The sequence below is a fragment of the Schistocerca nitens genome, chromosome 2, assembly GCF_023898315.1.
Source record: "Schistocerca nitens isolate TAMUIC-IGC-003100 chromosome 2, iqSchNite1.1, whole genome shotgun sequence".
Lineage (NCBI taxonomy): Eukaryota > Metazoa > Arthropoda > Insecta > Orthoptera > Acrididae > Schistocerca > Schistocerca nitens.
The window spans coordinates 762,166,849-762,193,812 of record NC_064615.1 but is presented as its reverse complement, the minus strand read 5'-3'; the positions used below and the strand labels follow the sequence as shown (position 1 = coordinate 762,193,812).

The 26,964-nt window shown below is 43.1% G+C and overlaps 1 protein-coding gene across 1 annotated transcript in view; it reads left to right on the top strand.

Moving 5' to 3' along the window:
* LOC126236993 (uncharacterized) overlaps positions 1-26,964 on the top strand; it is a 55,888-nt gene that overhangs the window by 13,406 nt on the left and 15,518 nt on the right. Inside the window, exons 2-3 of the mRNA XM_049946717.1 lie at positions 4,273-4,365; positions 25,973-26,120. Coding sequence (XP_049802674.1) covers positions 4,273-4,365; positions 25,973-26,120 — 241 coding nt within the window. The remainder of the gene's footprint in view (positions 1-4,272; positions 4,366-25,972; positions 26,121-26,964) is intronic.

Sequence of the window (26,964 nt, the reverse complement as noted above, 5' to 3'; positions counted from 1 at the left end):
TTCTTATTTTGTTTTCAGTCACCAATCTTCTGACTGGTTTGAAGCAGCCCGCCACGAATCTTGGTTTGTTTACGGCTTGCTCGTTGTCTCTCTGCATATGGCCCGCATACCAATTTCAATTTTGGGATCAGATGACCTGTAACGAAGTTTTTTTTTTTTGTGAGACCGTGGAGGGCATAAAAAGGAACTTAAGAGATTCAATTTACACAGTTAATTGCGAAAGTGCTCCATTAGAGGAAGAGTGGTGTTTGGAAAAAATCTATTCTATAGTCCACGCTTCAGAACACGGGAAGTCCGACCAGTGCAAACTAAATGGTTATCTATATAGTTTATTCCACCTCCATCCTGAGAAAACATTGTTCTCCGCCAATCGAAAACTTACCTCACTGTTAATGCATTGCTACCAAATAGTGTGCCATTTATGTATTCTTTTAGTCGTGGCATTCTGTATTTATGGGCTAATACCGAGTTCTTTAGCTTATCATTCATTCCTGTAACTTTTTTGAAGCCTGCTGTAAATTTATTTCAATAATTGATCAACATTCAGAGAATGCACTTCCTCCTCTGCTCCTGTTTTGTTGTACTGTCGTCACAGGCTCGGTAATGCGTTGAAAGTGTCTGCATGTCAACATAACTCCTAGACATTCGATGAACAGAGATTAAATATCAAAACAAATTTAGAACAAACGTCGAAAAAGGTTTGTATGTACACACACACACACACACACACACACACACACACACACTCACACACACACTCACACTCACACACACACACACACATTATATAGGGTATACCGGCCTAATATCGTGTAGGGCCCCCGCGAGCACGCAGAAATGCCACAACACGACGTGATGTTGACTCGCTTAATGTCTGAAGTAGCGCTGGAAGGAACTGACACCAGGAATCCTGCAGGACTGTCCATAAATCCGAAAGAGTACAAGTGGAGCGAACAGCACATTACAAGGCATCCGAGATATGCCCAATAATGCTCATTTCTGGGGAGTTGGTGGGCAGTGGAACCGTTGAAACTCAGAAGTGTGTTCCTGGAGCCACTCTGTAGCAATTCAGGACGTATGGGGTGTCGCATTGTCCTGCTAGAATTGCCCAAGTCCGTCGGAATGCACAATGGACATGAAAGGATGCAGGTGATCAGACAGAATGCTTACGTATGTGTCACCTGTCTGAGTATTATCTAGATATATAAGAGGTCCCATATCACTCCAACTGCACACGCCCCACACCATTACAGAGCCTGCACCAGCTTGAACAGTCCCCTGCCGACATGCAGGATCCATGGATTCATAAAATTACCTCCAAACCCGTACATCTCTACCCGCTCTATACAATTTGAAACAAGACTCGTCTTCTCAGTAAACATGTTTGTAATCATCAACAGTCCAATGTCCATATTGATGGGTCCAGGCGAGGCGTCAAGCTTTGTGTCGTATAGTCATCAAGGACACACGAGCGGGCCTTCAGCTCTGAAAGCCCATATCGATGATGTTTCATTGAATGGTTCGCACTCTGACACTTGTTGAGGCCCACCTTTGAAATCTGCAGCAATTCTGTCACGTTGAACGATTCTCTTCAGTCGTTGTTGGTCCCGTTCTTGCAGAATTTTTTTCTGGCCACCGCGATGTTGGAGATTTGATGTTTAACCAGGTTCCTGACATTCACGGTACACTCGTGAAATGGTCTTACGGGAAAATCACCACTTCATTGCTACCTTGGTGATGCTGTATCCCATCGCTCGTGCGCCGACTGTAACACCACGTTCAAACTCACTTAAATCTTGATAGCCTGCCATTGTAGCAGCAGTAACCGATCTAACAACCATGCCAGACGCTTGTTGGGAACCCCTTTTCTTTATCGCAGATTGGGATTCAATGCCAAAAAATACCTGTGGTTTACCCAAAACACTTCTTCCCATCGTGGTAGATGGCGCTGTAATGGACAAAAATCGATTTTTCCGATTTTTTGAATTAATAACCGAGTCATTTGATTCTACGTTACAGTTTCGATAAAAATGTAAATTTTATAGTTTTAAACATTTAATATTATTGTCAAAAAGTTTTAAAAATTTGATTACACAGTAAAACTTTTACGGCTATGCATTCGAAGCTCTGACGAATAAGCTACTTTTAACGTAACGTAGTTTTCTGTTCCGTTCTGGGTTGATTTCGGTGAGTCCTCACACTATCAGGATGCTTGAATTCGCTGAATCCCCTCGAATCTTACCTTCTGGGTGACTGATTTCGGTGTATTTTCCCCTACAATCGCCATAGCTCTCGTGCCGATTACAGCACCGGCTAGAACGAAAAAAAAAACAACTAAATTGTTTCAGATAAATCCTAGGTATTTTTTGGAGTAGAATTCGAATCTGTAATAAAAAAGGGATTTCAGTTTGAAAATGAGGCAGTCGGGCAGTGGTAGAGGGCGGTGAATTTTAGCATAGTCGAAGGTCCCCTCTGAAAATGTTACCTTTTTATCTGGAAGATTTTTTTTATACGATGCGTACTTTTCGAGATATTTAGTTGTTCGACTCTCTCTCTCTCTCTCTCTCTCACACACACACACACATAAAACGGAACAATATTCGCTGCAAACCGAGCTTTTGTTGTATTGGCATTTAATAATCGTCACGCACGACGTTGACATATGTAGCGGCAGTGCTACGAGTCCTCGTTTATACTTGCGAACTCGTGTACTCGCTCTCATTTCAACGCCGGTATACTCCACTGGTACATCACAACAGACTCAAGTGACGAATTTTCAGTTAAATGAGCAGCGGCGAGGCTCGCGGCAGCGTACGCCAACTGTCTGCGTCTAGTGTTACCCCCTGTGAAATGTTAGCGGATTGTGTAACTTAGGCATAAGCGGGTATTAGCCTGGTATTCGCCTGGTCTGATGTTGGGCACCTCTTAAAAATCACATCCAGGCTACCCTATACACAGGCCCTTGTCCTTAATTCGCCGGGCGGAATCTATCCGTGACTGGCGATTTACACTTCCAACCCTACAAGGGAAAGCGGTCCCCATTACCCTTTAAATGAACTACCTATCGCACAGAAAAGGGCGAAAAGCACACTTAGAGACTATGACAATCTACCCACGGAAATAAAATATTTGAGAGACAGCAAAAGTTTCTTCTTTTTTAAAAAAATGTGGTTTAAAGGTGCTTCTCCTAAACAACTCCTTCTATACCATAGAGAAATCTGAAATTGAAATAGTTAATCATTTGTACTAAAAAAATTATAAATGGGCACCATATAACCGCATAAATATTTTGTAATCTTTTTCAATATTTTTGGTTTTAAAAATGTGTGTTCTATTTTCGTTCAGTCGACATGTTCTACATTATATCGGTTATCGTGAATATAAGCTGTGGGACACTAACTAATTAGATGGCCGGGGTGGCCGAGCGGTTCTAGGCGCTACAGTCTGGAACCGCGCGACCGCTACGGTCGCAGGTTCGAATCCTGCCTCGGGCTTGGATGTGTATGATGCCCTTAGGTTAGTTAGGTTTAAGTAGTTCTACGTTCTAGGGGACTGATGACATTAGAAGTTAAGTCCCATAGCGCTCAGAGCCATTTGAACCATTTTGAACTAACTAACTAAATACGCAGGCTATTCGTTTATTAAGGTCCGATCGGTGGCGAAATGGAAACCACAGTGAAAATCCGATGAGGCATTGCACAGATATGTTTGGCTGTGTCTCTAGTATGCGCGTAGGTCGCTTCAAGTACTCTTTTCAGTTCTCAGCGCACAGTCAGCACGTAAGGATACCCAGAAAATAGTGTCTTCCGTCATGAAAGATTTCGCATGATTTCGTGCAGCCCACATAACTCAACTGTCATGCATATCCTTCCTCATGACAATTCTAGGCCGCATGCTGCAGGGGCATTGAAGACAGCACAGTCACCGAGCTGCAGACCAGCGTAGAGAAGTGGCGGAAAGCACAGTCGGCTGCCTTCTATGAGTAGGCTGTTGGAAAATTGGTACAACGCTACGACGAATGCCTCATCACCAGCGATATAGAGAAGTAGCTGGAAGGTATAATTATGTGCTGCAAATAAAACACATTTGATTTTCACTGCGGTTTCCGTTTCGCGATCGATCGGAACAGCCTTCATATTTAGGCTTACTCTTAACGTTCGTGAGATTGAAGTCAGTGTGATACGTTGCAGTCTTGTATCAGGCCCACGAGACTCTTACATTGTGCTCGTGTATCAGCAATGTGTAAGGTGTGTGTGCCTGTGTGTGTTGCAGCGAGCTACGTGCCGCTGTGCCGGCGCGGCGACCCCGCCTTCGACGAGTGCCTGCGACGCGCGACGGCCGAGCTGCGGCCACACCTCGCCAAAGGTTAGTCACGAGGCCGCTTCCTGCTCCACGCGCCTCGCTCACAGCCTGACTGTCCTGCAAGCAGGAAGAGAGTGCGTAGCACGCGCCGGAAGTCAGTCTGGGGGGCGCGCATGTGGCCCTGATAATAGCAACATCGTTGTGTAGTACCGGATCTGTCAGAAGAAAAGATCTGCAGCGCTCGGTACGAGTACGTAGCGCGGGACGGCAAGTTGGTCACTTTCCGGAGATGTACACATTCGGCGCTGTGGGACGTCGAAGGGAAGCTTCATCGGATTGTGTTTAGCATCCTAACTATTTACGCAGTTCATTAGCGATACGTGTTCACTGAGTTGACGAAGAGAGATGGCGATGTGCACGCTTACAGATGGCGGTAGTATCGCGTACACAAAGTATAAAAGTGGAGACCTTTGGGTGGCCGGCCGCTGTGGCTGAACGGTTCTAGGCGCTACAGTCCGGAATCGCGCTGTTGCTATGGTCGCAGGTTCGAACCCTGCCTCGGGCATGGATGTGTGTGATATCCTCAGGTTAGTTAGGTTTAAGTAGTTCTATGTCTAGGGGACTGATGACCTCAGATGTTAAGTCCCGTAGTGCTCAGAGCCATTTGAACCATCCTTTGGGGGAGTTGTCATTTGTACTCAGGTGATTTATGTGAAAAGGTTTCCCACGTGAGTATGACCGCATGAGCGGAATTAACATTTGAACGCGGAATGGTAGTTAGAGAAGCCGCGTTTGCGTAGACTTGTCATTGGTAACAGACAAGCAACGCCGCTCGAAGTAAAGTCAGAAATCAACGTGGGACGTACAACGAACGTATCCGCAAGGACGGTGCGGTGAAATGTGGCGTTAATGGCATTTTACAGCAGATGACCGACCCGAGTGCCTTTGCTAATAGCACGAGGTCGCCTGCAGCTCCTCTCTTGGGCTCGTGACCATACTGGTTGGAGCCTAGACGTCTGGAAAACCGTGACCTGAACGGATGAGTCCTGATTTCAGTTGGTAAGAGCTGATGGAAGGGTTCTATCGTGGTGCAGATCTCATGAAGCCATGGACCCAAGTTATCAACTGTACAAGCTGGGGGTGGTCCGTAATGTTGTGGGCTGCGTTTACATTGAATAGACTGGGTGCTCTGTTCAAAACGAGCCGATCATTGACTGGAAATTGTTATGTTCGACTACTTTAAGGCAACTGTCCGCTATTCATGGACTTTATGTTCCCTAACGAAGATGGAATGTATGGATGACAGTCTCCATGTCACAGAGCCACTAGTGTTAGCGATTGGTTTAAAGTACGTTCTAGAGAATTCGAGCGAATGATCTGGTTACCCACATCACCGGACACGAATCCAGTTGAACATTTATGGGAAATAATCGAGACGTCAGTTCGTGTACAAAACCCTCCACCTGCACCACTTCACAATTATGGACGGCTGTAGAGGCAGCATGGCTCATTTCTTCTGCAGAGAACTTCAAACGACTTGTGGAATTCGTCCCACGTCCAGTTGCTGCACTAAGCCGGACAAATTTCCATTTAGATTAGTTAGAGATCCGCGCTTTTGCAACCACATAACCTGACAAACAGGAAAGGAACAAAATGTCCGAGAAAAATGAGGTGGATTTGCCTTGTCAGTATATTTGGTATTAGATATAATGCAATTATCTGATCATAAATTATACCAAAGAATACTTTCATAATGAACCTGTACTGCTCACTTCTAATTACTTCCGCATGCGAGGTATCGTCTGCCCACGTATGAGTGTTGTGCCAGTTCAGAATTTCGTCTCGGTTCAACGTGCATTCAGCTCCAGACACCAGCAAAGTAGTGAATTGTGGCTAGAGTAGTCTTCCTCCCTTAGCACCGCCCTTCTGGCCACAGATGGGCCAATCGACACCGACCGACCGCCATGTCATCCTCTGCCCGTGACGTCATTCGGATGCGGTATGGAGGGGTCAGCACACATCTCTGGGGCCATTGTCGGGTTAGCAGACCTGGTGCCATTACTACTCGGTCAAGGAGATCTTGAACTAGCATCGCGATGCTGGATGCTCCCTGTTCCAGTCCTGGAACCAAAGACAAATCCGTGGCAGCATCGGGAATCCCAACCCAGGCCCTCGGCATGGGAGTCGTGTTCAACGCCTGCACCTCTTGGCGAGTTCTGGTGGATGGTGATCGGTCTTCAAAGTGATCCAAAACATTCCCTTTAAAGGTAACAGTTTTATACATCCGTGAACTTGCTGGATCCTTTTCTGTCACCTAATATCAGACAGAAATTTAGAATAGTTGATAGACTATTCGGAAGTCCTACCGTTTGGTAATTTTCAGTAATGTTTCATAACTAATTAGGCTTCTAAACACAACCCGGAAACATAATGACGATACCGTTCTCAAAAGTCGACGCTCCACAGTGGCGAAAGTTTCCGGAGAACGACTCGCTCTCGAATTATGAGCAGTTTGCCTTCGTACACAATACGCTACGCGCTGTTTGTGTTTCTTTGACACGCTCTATACAAAACCTCTTGGTAAGTTCTTTGCCGGCCGGAGTGGCCGAGCGGTTCTAGGCGCTACAGTCTGGAACCGCTCGACTGCTACGATCGCAGGTTCGAATCCTGCCTCGGGCATGGATGTGTGTGATGTCGTTAGGTTAGTTAGGTTTAAGTAGTTCTAAGTCTAGGGGACTGATGACCTCAGTTGTTAAGTCCCATAGTGCTTAGAGCCATTTGAACCATTTGGTAAGTTCTTTCATCTCGGAGAAGCAACCAATACGAAGCTTCTCAGTGGAGCACACAGGATCAATTTTACAATGTTATGTCCGCTTCCACATTAACAGCAAACATATCCACAATGTTACAAACACCTGATGATGCGGGAAGCTTATTAGTCGAAATGTTTTGAATAGTCGACGGTCACATTCGGCATCAAAACTAAATCCAGTTATATTTTTGTTGCAAGGTTCTTTCCTCCAGCATTACGCACAGGCTCTGTTCCGATGAGAGTGGCGTTAGCTCGGCACTTTCCGTTTGTGGCTGGCTCGGGAAAATCACGCTGACTCCCTCTCAGCCCTTTCAGCCTGGTTTAGTTTTCCTGGATTGAAAGTCAAATACTGTGATAGCCGCTAGATTTAGGTTTCCTGGGATTTCCAAAGGTTACGTTACACTGACCGTGTCCAATTTCCTGCACCATTCTTTGTCCATACCACGTATGCGCTTCATTGCTAATGATCTCGTTGTCACGAAAAGTTAAGCAATGATCTTCTCTCCTTATGGAATATTAAAAAAAAAAAAACTGGACGGACAATTTGCTTCCCCACCTTCTTTCATTTGATATTTATCACTAGTGACACGGACGTTGACGGAATTCGAAATTTCCTTTTATTTATTTTCAATGCACACATCGCAGCATCTTTATAAACCAGAGACAACGTAATGCAGAACATCAGAATAGAAACCCCACACAAAATTTAGATGTCAACAGTAGTCGTAATGGAAATGAAAAGTGTAATATGGAACACTGAACTTGGGAGAGCTGGAAGCATTTGAAACTTGGTGTTACTATAGAATGTTGAAAACCAAGTCAAAATTTGAAGGAGTATCTACGAATAAATATGAGCTAAGATGTATACACAAAACCCTTACAAAATAGGCGCACGGAAGGGAGACATCTACCGGAGATACAGGGAAAGTTAACTTGGCGCTGGAAAGAGCTGCTGAGGGGAGGAATTTAAGCAGAGGAAAAGATTATAATGTGTAAAACATATCGAGAACCGTTGTTATGGCATAAATCGTCTCTTTCTATGGTTACCCCCCCCTACCCCCCCCTAATTGACTCCCATACTTTTACCATACTTTTATCGACTGAGTTTCTCCTCTGTCCCTAGTTGTACCCACGAACAACTATAAAAATAGAGACGTTGTTAACAAGCATGATTTTGCTTCGAGGCCGCGCTGAAAAGTAGTACCTCCGAACTTTTATTTCAAAACCCTTAAATATTTTTAAATAAAACAAACGTTATTAACATCATACATATTTGTTCTTCATGTCTGTATATTTACAGCCCTTTGCGGATAGAGGATTCCGAATTCTAGCGTGTACCATGGCGGTGTGTAACGTAACTATGTCGGTGCGTGAGAAACAGTGTGCTGTAATCAAGTTTCGAATTTGAAGAGTTCGTCCACACATGGAGCACACTCACCTTCAGCATGTCAAGCCAGACCAGATATGAGGGTCGCGACATCTGCCACAATCCGACGCCTTGGGTTCATGGTCATGGATCATCCTCATACAGTCCCAATTTGACCTCATTCGATTATCATGTGTTTCCAAAACTTAAAGAATGTCTTTGGGGACTTCACTTTGATAGCGAAACAGCAGCTTAAGCAGAGGTGAGGTTGTGGCTTCGTCAACGAAGTCTGCAGTGATGGTATCGGCTAAGAGGTCTCTCGTTGGGGTAAATGTGTTCGTCGTTAGGGCGAATATCTTGAGAAATAAATATGTAGACATGAAGGATAAAGATGTAAAATGTTAATAATGTTTGTTTTATTTAAAAACCTTTAAGAGCTTTCACATAAAAAATTCGGAGGCATTGGTTTTCAACGCGCCTCCTCAATATATATAGAATCCAGAAGTCTTTGTCCAACTAAAACTCTTTGCAAGGTTTCGCTTATTAATCGTCAATCCGGAAATTTGCCATTGTCCCTGAAAATTAAAGCCAGTTTTTGCATGTGTCCTTCGGTGGCTGACTTCTGGCTGGCAATGTGTGTGCACATCACACTTTGAAGCAGGTGAAGCGTAATTTTGAACCTCCTTACCGCCCAAGAAAATGTGGGAATAAAAAATGAAAGCAGTTATTTGGCAGAAAGATATGCACCTACAGTATTCAGAAAGAAACCCTCATTTCTGAAACGATAAAATGAGTAAGTGTGACTTCTCGTAAGTGTGACTTATCGTCAGATTTCCCAGCTGAAAATTTGACGTTTAAATCTGTAATCTAAAGACGGCAGTTATCCGATATATGTTTAAATACTATGTTACACAGTGAGCAAATTGTAAATTCTGCAAAAGGATTTAGCGATATCAGTCGGTGCATGAAACAATATCACATGATCGACAGAAAAATGGACTTCCTGCCATATTTCTGCTTCATGCGTCTTGTAACAATCTATTTAATGCATGCCGGTCAGATGAAGATCCAGAAATACTGCTCAACGCTTTCCGGAAGGTGGATACTGATGTCCGCCACTCGGTGTGAAGGCTGCGGTCGCGACCTTCAGAGGACTTCGTGGAGCGGAAGGTGAACAGCTGACTGCCTCTGTGCGAATGGAACTCCCGATGCCCACGCAGCGTACGCGCATAAATAAGGCTGCCATCCTACGTCGCAGGTAGGAAGTGTAGCGATCTTCCGCCTTGTAAGGACTCTGAGATGAAGGCAAGACTGTGCTTTAGCACGAAAGAGTAAAACACTAAGTAAAAATAAAAGCAAATCGTAAAAACAGAAACAAATCGCTTTTAACCTCTTCACTCCTGAGATTAAAAAAAAAATTCGCAGAAAATTTTTCTTCTCATATTCTATCACAAAGTAATAAACAAGCGCGACACAATGGCAAACGAAATATTTTTACTAAGACATAAAAATAAAAAAAAATATTTCGTTTGCCATTGCGTCGTGCTTGTTTATTACTTTGTTGTAGAATATTTTTACTAAGGCATAAATATACATGGAAGAATCTTGGAGATACTAGAAGGTATCAGGTAGATTATATAATGGTAAGACAGAGATTTAGGAAACAGGTTTTAAATTGTAAGACATTTCCAGGGGTAGATGTGGACTCTGACCACTATCTATTGGTTATGAACTGTAGATTAAAACTGAAGAAACTGCAAAAAGGTGGGAATTTAAGGAGATGGGACCTGAATAAACTGACTAAACCAGAGGTTATACAGAGTTTCAGGTAGAGCATAATGGAACAATTGACAGGAATGGGGGAAAGAAATACAGTAGAAGAAGAATGGATAGCTCTGAGGGATGAAGTAGTGAAGGCGGCAGAGGATCAAGTAGGTAAAAAGACAAGGGCTAGTAGAAATCCTTGGGTAACAGAAGAAATATTGAATTTAATTGATGAAAGAAGAAAATATAAAAACGCAGAAAATGAAGCAGGCAAAAAGGAATACAAACGTCTCAAAATGAGATTGACAGGTAGTGCAAAATGGCTAAGCAGGGATGGCTAGAGGACAAATGTAAGGCTGTAGAGGCTTATCTCACTAGGGGTAAGATAGATACTGCCTACAGGAAAATTAAAGAGACCTTTGGAGAAAAGAGAGCCACTTGTATGAATATCAAGAGCTCAGATGGAAACCCAGTTCTAAGCAAAGAAGGGAAATCAGAAAGGTGGAAGGAGTATATAGAGGGTCTATACAAGGGCGATGTACTTGAGGACAATATTATAGAAATTGAAGAGGATGTAGATCAAGATGAAATGGGAGACACGATACTGCGTGAAGAGTTTGACAGAGCACTGAAAGACCTGAGTCGAAACAAGGCCCTGGGAGTAGACAACATTCCATTGGAACAACTGACGGCATTGGGAGAGCCAGTCCTGACAAAACTCTACCATCTGGTGAGCAAGATATATGAGACAGGTGAAATACCCTCAGACTTCCAGAAGAATATAATAATTCCAATCCCAAAGAATGCACGTGTTGACAGATGTGAAAATTACCGAAATATCAGTTTAATAAGTCACAGCTGCAAAATCCTAATGCGAATTCTTTACAGACGAATGGAAAAACTGGTAGAAGCCGACCTCTGGGAAGATCAGTTTGGATTCCGCAGAAATGTTGGAACACGTGAGGCAGTACTGACCCTACGACTTATCTTAGAGAATAGATTAAGGAAAGGCGAACCTACGTTTCCAGCATTTGTAGACTTAGAGAAAGCTTTCGACAATGTTGACTGGAATACTCTCTTTCTAATTCTAAAGATGGCAGGTTCAAATGGCTCTGAGCACTATGGGACTCAACTGCTGTGGTCATTAGTCCCATAGAACTTAGGACTACTTAAACCTAACTAACCTAAGGACATCACACACATCCATGCCCGAGGCAGGATTCGAACCTGCGACCGTAGCAGTCGCACGGTTCCGGACTGCGCGCCTAGAACCGCGAGACCACCGCGGCCGGCTAAGATGGCAGGGGTAAAATACAGGGAGCGAAAGGCTATTTACAATTTGTACAGAAACCAGATGGCAGTTGTAAGAGTCGATGGGCATGAAAGGGAAGCAGCGGTTGGGAAGGGAGTGAGACAGGGTTGTAGCCTATCCCCGATGTTATTCAATCTGTATATTGAGCAAGCAATAAAGGAAACAAAAGAAAAGTTCGGAGTAGGTATTAAAAGCCATGGAGAAGAAATAAAAACTTCGAGGTTCGCCGATGACATTGTAATTCTGTCAGAGACAGCAAAGGACTTGGAAGAGCAGTTGAAAGAAATGGACAGTGTCTTGAAAGGAGGATATAAGATGAACATCAACAAAAGCAAAACGAGGATAATGGAATGTAGTCGAATTAAGTCGGGTGATGCTGAGGGAATTAGATTAGGAAATGAGACACTTAAAGTAGTAAAGGAGTTTTGCTTTTTGGGGAGCAAAGTAACTGATGATGGTCGAAGTAGAGAGGATATAAAATGTAGACTGGCAATGGCAAGGAAAGCGTTTCTGAAGAAGAGAAATTTGTTAACATCGAGTATAGATTTAAGTGTCAGGAAGACGTTTCTGAAAGTATTTGTATGGAGTGTAGCCATGTATGGAAGTGAAACATGGGCGACAAATAGTTTGGACAAGAAGCTTTTGAAATGTGGTGCTACAGAAGAATGCTGAAGATTAGATTGGTAGATCACGTAACTAATGAGGAGGTATTGAATAGAATTGGGGAGAAGAGGAATTTGTGGCACAACTTGACAAGAAGAAGGGGCCGGTTGGTAGGACATGTTCTGAGGCATCAAGGGATCACAAATTTAGCATTGGAGGGCAGCGTGGTGGGTAAAAATCGTAGAGGGAGACCAAGAGATGAATACACTAAGCAGATTCAGAAGGATGTAGGTTGCAGTAAGTACTGGGAGATGAAGAAGCTTGCACAGGCTAGAGTAGCATGGAGAGCTGCAGCAAACCAGTATCAGGACTGAAGACAACAACAACAACAACAACAACAAGGCATAAATGAAAGTTCACATACGTTAGTTTCAAGTTTCACTTATTGTGAAAACATATTAGTCTTCCCTTTGTATTGCCTTTCCCCTTTCTTCCATAAGAACACTTCATTCAGCAATGTTTATAATTTATTTGAAACAGTAAACTATAATTGCTAATGCACACAGAAAATAGGATTCTTAATGTTAATAATTTTGAATTCCATAATTTACACTACAGGTATTTGTTGATGCTTTAAGACAAATTCGTAAAAGAAGGTAAATAATAATCATACAGTAATTTCTGACAAGTAATAATTTGCTACTGGCTGTAAATAAATCTTTGCGCTACATTTTATGTTAAGCTTCAAAACAATTAGTTTTCACAATACATAAATACATTCTATATTGATGCACGTCTCTCATCTTGGAATTGCAGCCGCGTTTCCTGCATTTTGAGGCCTTCCTTGCTTCAACAAATTTTCGTATTTGGCTATCATTGTAAAACTTAACTTTTGAAACTGGTTGCAACATAACTCTTCTTGACTTTTTAGTCACCTCTTCTACGTCATCGACATATTCACTGTTAGAGGAATTCACTGAACAAGGACGTCCTCTTCTCCTACTTACTGGTACAACATCTTAACGTGCTTATTGTTTACCAGTCAGTTCCATTAAACTCTGCAGGGAAATCTACAATCAAAGATAAGATATCTATCTTCACAGTCAGATACCTCTATATTTTAGTCATTAAGAAGTGCTTGCAACTGTTCACCATTAATATTTCATTCATTGCTGTAGACTGTAGAAATAACTGTTATTTCAGTATTCCATTATAGACGACCAAATTAAAATTACCAAATATGCATTATAACCTGAGGCCCACGTACGAAGACCTTCAGCAAATAGTTTATTTCATACTAATGTAAAAAATTTATACATATCTGAACTAATTCTCAACATTTAGAGTAGTTATCGAACGTTAGGCATAATTATTACTTACATACCTTTTCGATTTGAGGAAGTAACCATTTCCTGTGTGCCACCAACTGTAAACTAGCATATGAATCGTTCCTTGCAAGGTGTTGCGCCTTTCTTTTAAGTCTAAGAACTAGCAGATCCACGCTCACGAACCATCAGTCTACAAGCGGAAAATAACACGTCTGTTTATGGAGTAAAAAAAATCAAACGAAGGTCCACATGTGTAGTCCGAGGGAATGAAGAGGTTAATGATTGAAAACCAAGGAGAATAAAAGGTAATTCGTGTTCTGAAAAAATATTACTTTGAACACAATGTTTAAAAAAAATTAAATTAGTACTTTCCAAAGCTTACCATAAACGGATATATATTTTCATCGTTTCATACAAAAGACAGGCAGTTGCGCTACCTACAGTTTCTTAAATCTGTTCCAGCAGATAAAGTGACACTGAACTGTAATGCAGCACCTTTACTGGTAATTGTCGATATATAAGGTTCTTTCAGATAGACCTGAGCCAATAAGACTTAGATTCACAGTAAAACCACAAGAAGATAACACGAGGCGTAGTACTGGCTGAAAATTCTGGGGTCATCTTTAAGAGCACAAACTTCAGCATCTCGTATTTCAAGCATGAGTATTTCGAGTTTCTGCAGATAGTTACACGTGAATGCATCGACGCCTCTTTCAAAAAAAGCCAATTCCCACAGCTGTGTTCGAGGTCTGTTAGTGTGTCTTACTACTTGTCTTCGGGGGTACGCTTTCGTTTTCTGGACAAGCACCTCTAATTTTTTCATGCGGAATGATCTGGAATGGGGTCTGCTCGTCTTTGAGTAGCCGAGTGATGACCTGTTTCAATAACTACGCAGCGACACTGACACGGAATACGTCGTAGCAGCGTCAACTCCAAAGGCTGTTACGAAATGTGTGAGCCAGTGATCATCAATTCATTCCCTATTCTACTGAGTACGACCTGATAGCATCCGCTGTAGCCTCATTGTTGACATGATGCCGGTAAACGAAGAGTCTACATGTAAGCTCATCTGCAAAAACGTTGGTAACCCAATAAAAAGAGCACACTGGCTGCTGTGGAGCGCTGTAGAGGGGTAGAACTGGTACCAGGCTGCCACGATCCTTCACCGCAAAGTAAGTGATGACAGTGGAGTGTTGCGTATGTGCCAGTCCGTTGTATCGAATCAGAGAAGTAAGATGGGGTCGACGTAACGGAATGGCAGAAAACAGCCATCGTGTTTGGACGTGCCCATGACCGTACCCTAAATCGAGCTGCCCGATTTGTTTGTTTTTCAGTGCGGACTGTCAAATGTGTCTCCAAGATATGTTGTACGTTTTGCAGCTATGTAACACGATGTAAGAACAGTGGTCGTAGAAAGGCCCTGAACGACACAGACCAGGAACGAATGTCAACGCCTTGTCAATGACAATCGGTTTCAAATCGGACAGAAATTTGCACTGTTAGTGAATGCAGGTTCATCTCAACCAGTTTCCAAGCGAAGCTTGGTGGGGATGGGGGAGGGGGAACGGCTGTATGTAGTCGGTAGGTGGAGTCAGAGATCTAACAAAAGGCAATTACTCACAGTGAGTCAACATAAACGTGTACGGTTATTACATATCAGGGAACACTCTGATATTTCATGTAACGAGTTGACGGACAACCTGGCGAAACAAAATGTGATTGACGGCCAGTCTTCCTACATGTGCCTTTCCCACACAGATTTTGTTGCTGTCTGTCAGGAATGATCACAGACGTGGGAGATCTCACAACAGTCCAGAGGAAGACGTTATGCCGCAACACAGCCGATGATTCCGCTAACAAACCTAGTTTTCCCAAATCTTGCTATTTCGCTGTCATACCACTACCACAACGCGCATCCGGCTGGGTCACCGCTGTTATGGCTCTGAGCACTATGGGACTCAACATCTTAGGTCATAAGTCCCCTAGAACTTAGAACTACTTAAACCTAACTAACCTAAGGACATCACACACACCCATGCCCGAGGCAGGATTCGAACCTGCGACCGCAGCAGTCCCGCGGTTCCGGACTGCAGCTGTTATGCTTCACATATTTGTAGGATGAGAATTCACCCATCTGCGTACTGTGAAGTCCACCAAACTGAGAATGCAAACCTCAACAATATGATAGTGGGATGTTCACGTTTTGACAGAAAAGAGCTCAAGACTCTCAGGGAACTGATCAGAGCAGGACCTTTCCAACCCACACCTGTGACGGTCCTGTTTCGGCAGCTGTCTACAACTGACAGTGTCAGTATTGTCCTTTTCTACAAGAAGCGGACATCTAGTTATCAGTCAGACACGAAGGATCCAACGTGAGTAGTTGTGTTATATGGACTATATTGAGTGCGTGAATGTGGAAAATGGTCCATGAAGTTTAACTGGTATTCATGTCATTTTAATGCCTGTACACACACACACACACACACACACACACACACACACACACACACACACACACACACACACGAACACACACACACACACACATACACACACACACACACACACACATATATATATATATATATATATATATATATATATATATATATATATATTGTGTACCAAATCTGTGATTACTCACTTCTCTGGCTAAATGTTTAACTCCAAAGGCCAATAAATAAATAAAAAATACATCGATACATAAAACTCATATCTTCACTGGACCGCACAACACAGAAACTCGATAGTACGTGAATGGAGGCACGTAGGGTGGCTCGATGAATCACCATTTTACTTCTTTTGAAACAATGCAAGGCATCGGGAGCACCGACTGCTCAATGACGGGTTTAATCCCTGGTATGTAGAGAATGTAGTTCAGGCTGGAGGTGGCACTGTGATTTTTTTTCTTTGGATTGGGGATGTTTTCGTAATATCACGTGGGCCGAATTATTCAGGTTACCATGAACATGAAAGTGTATGTTTATTTCAACATTTTCACAGATCAGGTGTTGCCCTTTGTACTACATAATCACGACTGTGCAGTGGACACTATAATTCTCCAAGATGACAACAGCCGTGTTCACCAGTGGCCAAGAACACGTTCGTGGTTTAACGGACACCAATCGCACCTCTACTGATCCGCCAAATCGTCCGATTTTCAACGAATAGAAAATGATTGGGACTATTTGGTATACCCAGAAGAATGTAGCAGTCAACACCCCCGGTAATTTATTACTCCGCGGGATGTATTAATCAATGAGTGGCTTCAGCTGGATATGTTAAATGTGAAGAAATCTATGGACGCTCTTCCTCTCTGAACTGAGACCGTGCCTCGAGGTATGTTTATAGTGAACTAGCTAACCCTGAAATGCTTCGCAATTGCCAAATAATATGGTAGTTTAATATACATCCTAATCTCCTTCTGCCCTCCCACTTCTCTTTGTCCCTCTCTTCGTTTTCCTCCCCCCGCTCTATCTCCTCTTCCTTCCCCTCTGACCCTGAGCCTCATTCATTTCTATTGTAAATTCATATTCCGCCGATAAGACATATAATACACAACTATTCTGTTTGCTGTGAAACCTGACTGCGACGAAGACAGCAAAATTATACATTGTCGTGTAAACAATTATTAAAAAATATTTGTATCATGAGAAAAAATATGTATGGGAGAAACAGTTTGTCTGTCTGTGAGAACGAAAACAAAACCATACACTTTCACAGAAGAGCACAGCATAGGATTGTCTTTCGCGAAATCGATTTCAAAAGGAAACCTGCACAGTGTTGTTCAAAAAATATGTTTCCCATACTTGTCCGGATGTCTATAAGAGTATCGTGTAAATGTTTAAAGTAACTCGGTCGAGCACTTCTCGATATTTTGGCAACAAGGTTTCTCTTTATGTGTTACATATATATATCCATATATTAAAAACTTATGTAGCCCCTGTCCTTCCGAATGTTCGTTAGAGTATCCTGTAAAATTTGAAGTAAATTGGTCAAGAAGTTTTCGAGATTTTTGGTAAAAACTTTTCCTCTTTGTATATTACATATATATTTATATGTTATGTATATTAAAAAGTATGTGTCCTATGTTTGCCCAATTGTTTATTAGAGTATCTGCAGAAATCGGAAGTAAATCGGCCGAGAACTTTTCGAGACTGTTGTCAACAGGGTTGCTCCCTTATATATTACATATTATATAGTTATATATTAAAAAAGTATGACCTGTTTCTCTCCGAAAGTTCAATAGAGTATCGTTTAAAAATCTGAAGTAAATAGGTCAAGAACTTCTCGAGATTTTTGCAAACAACGTTGCCCTTTTTACAGTACATATTTATTTGAATACAACATTTATTAAAAGATGTAGCATATGTCCGTCTGAATGTTTATTACAGTATCGTACGAAAATATGAAGTAAATTAGTGAAGAATTTTTATAACACATATATTAAAAGAATGTGTAGTCAGCGTCTGTCTATACATTTGTCAAGTATCGTGTAAAATTTGAAGTAAACCGGTCTAGAAATTTTCGAGATTTTCGGTAATAACCTTATGCTACAATTTGTTTTCATTTATAAGTGTATACCAGGGTTGGAACTTAAATAATGGCAGCTATTAATTCACAACAGATACAAAAAGTTACATGCTTGCACCTGTTACTGTCCTTCAAAGTAGTCACCAGCGTTGTGTAGAACCCGTTGCTAGCGATGTGGATGGCGTAATATACCGTTAGCAGAGCCTGTTCCGTTGATGGTGCGAATGGAGCGGTCTACTGCCTGTCGAATCTCTGGAACAGTTCTGAAGCGAATGCCACGAAGTGGTTTCTTCATCTTCGGAATCAAATCAAAGTCACTAGGACTTAGGTCCAGGGAGTATGGTGGATGATACAGTACTTCTCAGTCCCATCGACCGAACAGAGCAGCCACAGCTTGCGCTGTATGCGCCCACGGATTGTCATGCAGAATGATGGATGGGTTGCGCAGAAAGTGTTACCGCTTCTTTCTCAGGTGATGCTCCTAAAACGAACAGTAATACTGTGCACTGACGTTGTGTCACGGAGGAACGTATTGCGTTAGCATAACACTATCACAGTCGTACACGAGAATCACCATAACTTTCACCATACTGGGGCTCTGACGCAATTCGACTTTCGCGGCGACCCATAATGACGCCATTCGTTTTGGCCCCTACGACGTGGCCTATGTTTCATCCAGTGTTACGATACGGCATAAGAAATCCTCTCCTTCGCGCTCATAGAACTCCAAGTGCGTCTGATCGCCGTCGTAACGCATCCATTTCTGCATTTCCGTCAATTGATGCGGAACCCATGGTGATGAATTTTTCGCATGCCCAGACGATCCTTCAGGATGTGAAGCACAGTCGTATGCGCTAATCATATTTCGTGGGCGAGCTCAGGAATCGTATGGCGTCGTTCACTGTCCAATAAAAAGGCAACAGCATGCACTTCTTCGTCAGAGACGCTAGGACGACCTGCCCGATGCATGGCTGCCACAGTTTGCCGACCTTCGTTGAAGACTTTTACCCAACGTGCCACTGTTGTGTACGGGAATGCCGATTCCCCGCACGCCTCTTGAAGACCTTGATGACACTGTCGTGCTGTACGACCTCTGGCACATTCAATCTTGGCCCAACTCCGTTGTTCCTGTTTCGAAAACATAGTGACACCGTTACAAGTGACTGTGTTTCCCTCAATTGTGCGCACGGCGATGAAGTTGACGGACGAGTAAGGTAGGTATGTCAACAAAGTGTGCTATCAGCGACAATAGTAGATTCCATTGCATAGTTTCTCCACAGCAGTGTTGCCACTATTTAACTTCCAACCTACATACATGTAACGTCGTGGGTTTGGGAGGCCATCCCTCGTTACAGACGTCGGACGTCGTAGGCTGGGAAAACTAGTGATACAGGACAGGCGGCGAACTGTGGCGTAACTACCATCAGACTTTGATGGTGGGCAGAGTACAAGTCTGTCTGAACACAGAGTGCACAGAACATTCCTAACGATGAGTCTCCGCAGCCGACGAGTCATCCATGTGTCAGTGTTAATACCACGACATCGGCAAATGGGCACGCGACCATAGGCACTGGACGTTGGAGCAGTGACAGGCCCTTCATGGTTTGATGAATGCCGATACCTTCTTCATTATGCATATGAGAGGCCGCGAATTCGTCGTCTTCCAGGGGAACAGCTCCTTGACACTTGTACTGCGGTACGGAGACGAGCTGGCAGCGGCTCCATTATGCTCTGGGGGACATTTACGTTGGCATCCATGGATCCAGTGTAGCTCGTGCAAGGCACCATGACGGCCAAGGTGTATCGTACAGTTGCAGACTACGTACAACCCTTCATGACGATCATATTTCCCGACGGCAGTGGCATTTTGTACCAAGAAAATGGGGCATGTCACAAGGCCAGGTTTGTGACAGAGTGTTTCGAGAAACACAGTGGCGCGTTCCAGTTGATGTGCTAGCTCCTCAGTCATGGACTGTGCGACTGGTTCAGGCGGAGGTTCGAATCATCCCTCGGGCATGGGTGTGTGTGTTTGTCCTTAGGTTAAGCTGTGTGTAAGCTTAGGGACTGATGACCTTAGCAGTTAAGTCCCATAAGATTTCACAGACATTTTTTTGCTAGCTCCTCACCTCGCCAGATCTCAACCCGACCAAACACATCTGGTATGTGATTGAACGTGACGTCGAAGCTCACCGCCCCCTCCTTGAAATTTCTGGGGATTAGGTGACTTTTTTGCGCAGATGTGGTGCCAACTCCTTCAAGCGATCTACCAAGGCTTCATTGCTTCCACGCCACGACGCGTCGCCGCTGTTATCCGTGCCAAAGGTGGACACACCGGCCATTACATAGGTGGTCATAGTGTTCCGTCTGACCAGTGTGTATATGTGTGCGTATGTAGTCTATGTACACCTGAAAATTTATCAGAGTATCGTGCAAGAATCTGAAGTAAACCGCTCAATAACTTTTCGACATTTTTGTTAACAACCTTAAACTACGACCTGTCTTTGTACGGTAGTATGGATAACAGGAATGGCAGTTCGTCAGGAGAGTATTGTATTAATATCAGGAAACGGGACGCACTTTAGGTCCTAAGTCGTTGCACTCATCATCCACAGGCGATTACAGAGTTCTGGGTGAGTCCTGCCTCGTAGATGAGCCGGTAGCTTGTGACAGCGGTTACGCAACTCCTTCGCACGTAACTGCGTGTGATTGGCCGGCGCTCTCCCCGAGTGAAAGCGCCCGCAAAGCCTTGGTGACTAGGCTCCTTCCCGCCTCCGTTACGCCCCGGCAGACCGGTTCCGGTCGCAGCGCGGAGGAAAGCGATGATTTATCTACCGTAGGCGTGGCTGCGCGGGCCACGGTCGGTGGAGGTGTGAAGACGACACGCGGCCAGGCGGGCGTAGCAGCCGTAGGAAGGTGTGCAAGCTGCAATCCGTCGGCCACTCTCTCACCAGTTGTACATTCCACTCATGTCCAGTCGGGCTCCTACTTCGTCTTTCTAGCGATTGTCCAATTCTTCAAGGGTTCCGCACCGAGCGAGGTGGAACGTGGCGCGGCGGTGACAAACTGGTCTCGCATTCCGGAGGTTGGTGGGTCAATCCCCTTCGAGCCATCCTGATTCAGGTTTTCCATGATTTTCCTGAATTACTTAAGGCAAACGTCGGAATAGAACACGTCCGACTTCCTACCAGAACTCGTATTCCGTTAAAAGTCAAAACACTAATCATCATTATAAAGTCAAGGCTTTCACGACCGGATCACACTGCTTCTGGTAAACCTTCAGGGTATAAGGTCGTGGTCCACGAAACTCTTCTGTTCCTAACGTTTCGCCCTGAAATGTACTGGACATATCCAGAGACGTTGCTCCTCAGTTGATCCAGCGCAGTTCTGGATGAAACATTAGGGACAGAAGAGTTTCACGGACAACGACCTTATAACCCAAAAGGTTTACCAGCAACTAATCATCATTCCTTCCGAGGTCCACTTAAGGGCAGTCCGCTATTTCGTGATTTTCAAATTATTATTACTGATTTTAACTTTGTGGCCGGAAGCTCTACCAGCCACCACTGTCCGTTCAGTCACGGGGGAAACGTCGTATGCAGCATGGATCAGTGAATCCCGCGAACTTTATCCTGTGTGTTATCGTAATTTAAAGGTTTGTGTGCCGTATTAATTGGGAGGCGGAGATCAGGAACTAGCCCGTTATTTGCCTGAAGGAACGTCGTAAACTGTTTGATAACCACACTCGGGCTACCAGGTGTATCACACTACTGTTTAATTATTAGTTCAACGCGCGGACTGCATCCAAGACTATCTTGTAAGGAAAGACTGGGCATGCGAAAAATTCATAACCTTGGGTTCCGCATGAATAGACAGAAATGCTGACATGGATGTGTTACGACGACGCTCACACTGTCTTGAAGATGCGGTACACGACTGTATCATTATTCTAAACAGTGACAGTTTGTCTTTATTACAGCAATGAAAGAAGTGCTACTTTTGGCTAGACCGGTTATGTGCTCATTATCTCGTTTTCTCTTTCCTTTATTGTGCAGTAGATTTATTAACAGAACATTATAGTCTATTCAATTAGAAATCTATGGCCACAACTTAACTGCTGTACCGTGTAATTAACCAGTTAACAATCTACAGAAAACGTTTTTACACGAATGAGATTTTGCTTGTGATAGAGACGTGAGTGATTTGAGAAACTTTTTAAAGAAGTTTGTAGTCCAACACATAAACCTTGAGTGCAAGGCGAACCAAAGACTGCATTTTATCGGCAGAACACTTCGAAGATGTAACAAAACTACTAAGGAGACTGTCTACACTACATTTGTTCTCCTCTTCTGTAACAATGCTGCGCAGCATGTGATCCTTACCAGATTCAATTAATATAGGACTTCAAAAAAACTGAAAGAAGGGCGGCTTCTTTCATATTATGGCAGCATATGTTAGAGAATGACACTGATACGATAAGGAATCTGGCGTAGCAATCATTAAAAAAAAAGAGTTTTACGTTGTAGCGATCTTTTACACGAAATTTCAATTACTAATTTTCTCCTCCAAATGGCAAAATATGTTGTTGACCCCCAACCATGCAGGTAGAAATGACCATCGTAATAAATGAAGAGAAATCAGAGCTCGCACGACAAGATGTAGCTGTTAATTCTTCTCATCGTCAGATGCTATTCAAGAGTCAAACTGTCGAAAAATATTCTGTAACTGTTTGTATGAAACCTCTGCCAGATACGTGTTAACTTCATAGTAATCATGCAGGTGTAAATACAGATGTAGATGTGGAATGCCTTCCTTTCATTTCCTTCGAGTCTTGTAACTGCAATTTCTGTACAAATTGTAGATTACATTTCACTCATCCCTTCATTTTTCGGACTTGCATCCTGGACAACAAGTTTTCTTCCGATATTTCAGTTGTGAACCTTATAGCTGCAACATAAGCAGAAGAAGTGTTGATATTTAAAATATATCGTTTATTTTGTCTTCTCAGTTGCACTGGTTTCGATCAAAATTGATCATTTTCAGATCGATGTGGCTGTGTAAGCAACCTGGCGTATCCATATGCAAGTACAAATCAAAATACAATACTCTGACGGATAAGATGAGTTGCTTGCGCATCGGTCTAAAGATGATCAACTCTGATTGAAAATAGTCAGAAGAAAAGTGAACATCTACGACGACAAAATAAACGATAATTTTTACATACCAACAGAGGTGCGCAATCTCTGGAGAAGACTATGTCGGTAGTAGTGAAAGAAGCATTGGTGTTCCGGATGTGCGCCTGAGATACCATGAAATACAGGTTTTTGAACGCCTCTTACGTAACAGACTCTCGGATGGCATCATAGAACACCTTCCACCAGAACAAGCAGGAATCACACAAGGCCACAGTTGCTGTGACCATGAACTGACACTAACGTTGTATACAGATGCCGAACAGAAGCTAAAAATATGCGCAGTATTCCTGTACCTCACTTTACCGTATGACCCGGTATTGATGGAGGGGGCATCTATAAATCGCCAGGAGTTATATTTTTTCAAACAACGGCACGTACAATACAGAATTTTCTCAGTAACAGATCTTTTCAGGGCGTACTTGATGGGAATATGATGCAACAGCAGAATGATCAACAACGAACCATGCCTCCTGTTCATGCTCTACGCAAGGTGTCCAAGGGGGAATCGTCAGTTTTCAGGGATATGGCAGGAACGATCTAACGAAGCAAAATGGTCTAGTACAAACGGCCTCTAAAATTCATAAGAGCTATGAGGACTTGTTCTGCAGAAGAGATGTTTCACAGTAGCGAAAATGAACAAGTGATCTTAGTTCTTATGATACGTATTTCAGAGCCCATGTTTACTGGACATTTTTCCTTGATTTGGTCCATGCTACCACCTCTCAGAATAGGAAGGCAAAGAGCTTGCAGTAGAACAGACTTTTTTTTCACAATGTCGAAGATGAAGAAGGGCTTACAGCACTTAAGCTATGCGTTTTGGAGCCCGAGTTCACTAGACGTCGAATGATCGTCTCTGAATATTGACCAGTCCGCCTAGGACATTCCGTATTGCCGATCTCTCTGCCACGGAGGGAAAAAAGTTTTCTTATGCGGATGATATAGCCTTGCTCGCTGGAGACCAATTTCGTGCTGCCACAGAATTAAGCCGAAAATAGTGGATGTGACTAAACTGGGTGCGCACTGGGCATGGCAAGCTGTAAGTTTACTAGCTTATTTTTGATGTTAAAGAAAAGTGATGTAAGCTCTATTTTCAGTTGATGTGTGATACTTCATACTTGTAAGAGGTTCTGTATACAAGCAGCGTAATCTTTGGTTGCTAGTGCCATTGTTATTGGTGTAGGATTCTAAGAGAAGCTAGTGAGTGAGTGCGTCGGATGTTGGTTATGCTATGAGTGGTCTGGAAATAGCTTGAGAGCACAGAGATAAAGATACATAGTATGATCAATTTTGGAAATATGATTTCGTAAAAATTGACTTGAGAAGGAAAAATTTCCAGGTACTGTTGTTGGTGCATTGTTTGCTTGCGCGTAATTTATAGTGTGTTTGGATAACAGATAACTTTAGTAGAATTTTTCTTTATTTGTTTGCGTTAATTAGACACATTGTTGAGACGTAATTAAGGAATGTTATCTCTTCACATGACTTGCACTCACAAGTTATAGATTTATCATTCCTTTACAATTTCAGAATTTAATTTTATTCTTTAAAAAAGTTTACTTTCTTTTCAATCATTTAACAAGTTTAAATTGTACCACCGTCTCCTCACGAAGGTTCATTTCCTGGTCATGTATGTCGCCGCATTGCACTGAGCGGAACACAGGGGGTAAAACTGAAGCATGATTTGCTTAGAACATTGCACTACCCTGTATTGCACTACGCAAGGCTTTCTTTCCTGCTAGGCGGCGCTTATTTTGTTCATAACTTCGAGCGGTACCAAGTTTCCTTTGGCCCGGGTAAACCATGACTTAGATCACTGAAAGTTAGCTTTCCATTTCAAAATTATCATCAGGTTCAATTTACATAATGTAGGCCTACAGTTGCAGTTCTTACAGTGCGGTGTTGCATTTGCGAATTATTCTGTGTTTGGAACTTATTTCAGCCAGACTGTACACGTAAATTCACAGGGAATTTTTAGAGAAGCATTTTGATTATTTTTCCTTGAAAATTCGATGTGTAACTTTATGTAGCATTTTTATTCTGTTAGTTTTGTGTACTGAATTTGCAAGTCGCATATTGTGACGTCACATCTTGGATCACTGTTCACTGTTTTTAGTTTTGGTCTTCTAATTAATTTGCTCGAAGTTAGTTGCAATAGAAGTATAATGTTACACAGTTTCAGACATTTGGCAACTCGTTTTATTGACTTATTATTATTTCGTAAATACTTCACTTGTATTGTTCAGGACAACAGAGGCACACGAAGTTTTAGACAGGAAACCAGTCCAGGTTTAGTTCACAACAAATAAACTTTTCTTATGTAGAAAAGTTACAAAGTGCGCAGATCCACTACATAAATGAGGAGAAACATAATCTAAATACTCTGACTGTGGCGCTTCGAGACAGTCCATGCAGCATCTTAGTAGCAAATGACCTTTGCGCTCTTAGAAAGGAAACTTGGTGGACTTCCTGAAGACAGTTGCATCGATACTAGAATCGACTGAGCTTGTTGACGTTGACATATAATTTCTGTTATGTCTATACTATTTGTGAATATTGTTAACTATTTTACATTTTTATGTAGGTTCCTGGGTGTTATACCTGTATCCCTGTTTGCGTATAAAGCCACATACGCTGAAGAAATAAATAGAAGGAGGCACTCACTCGAAGCTGCCACCGTGACGGCATTTACCTGTTTTGTCCCTACGGAGAGCGCTGGCCGCGCACCGCAGCACGCCGAGCTGAGTTGTGTCGCCGTTGCAGGGGTGCGCGAGCTGCACATCCCGCCCCTGGAGCCGCTGTCGCTGCCGGAGGTGGACCTGCAGCAGGACGCTCCCGCCCTTACGTATCGCGCCAGGCTCACCGGCATTCAGCTCTATGGCCTCTCCGACTACGTCTTCAGCAACGTTAGGTACGTGATCCAAGTCGAACTCTCGCTGCCGCTGGCATGTTAGCTAACGATTTCTCTACCGATGACCTCAAGCGTTAAGCTGCAGATTTAGTTAACACAGGCGTAACTAGAATAAGCGACACCTGGGACAACTCTGACTTTTCATTGTCCTTCCCTTAACGTCCACCACTTCTTCTTGTCCTGTCACCTTTTTAAATTCTCATTTCATATCTCTTTCCGTCCGACCTTGTTAGTTTTATATACCTGCATGCGTTGATAAAGCAACATAGCATTGTATGTGCTTTCTATTAATTGTTGGGTATTGTAGTCAAGAGAAATTTTAAGTCTGAAACTATATGGTTACCAGTTTCCACAACATCCCCATCCACCGCAAGAAAAGGCCAAGCCTGTAAGCAGTTACGAAACTGCAATCAGTCGACCCTTAAATACACTCTAAGAGCCGGCCAGAGTGGCCGTGCGGTTCTAGGCGCTACAGTCTGGAACCGAGCGACCGCTACGTTCGCAGGTTCGAATCCTGCCTCGGGCATGGATGTGTGTGATGTCCTTAGGTTAGTTAGGTTTAATTAGTTCTAAGTTCTAGGCGACTGATGACCTCAGAAGTTAAGTCGCATAGTGCTAAGAGCCATTTGAACCAACATTCTAAGACAAAGGTAACGACGAATCAGCGAAGAACCATCGTTATCATTCACGACTTAATCGGCAGAAGACAGTCCACGGTAACAGATGATGGAGATCGTGAGGCACTGATACAACTAGTAAAGCATCCTGTCCTAAAAAGGAGGTAAAATAAGTCCTATTGCATTCCCATTGCAACCTCGCAGTCACTGCAGACATCCGCTTCTCG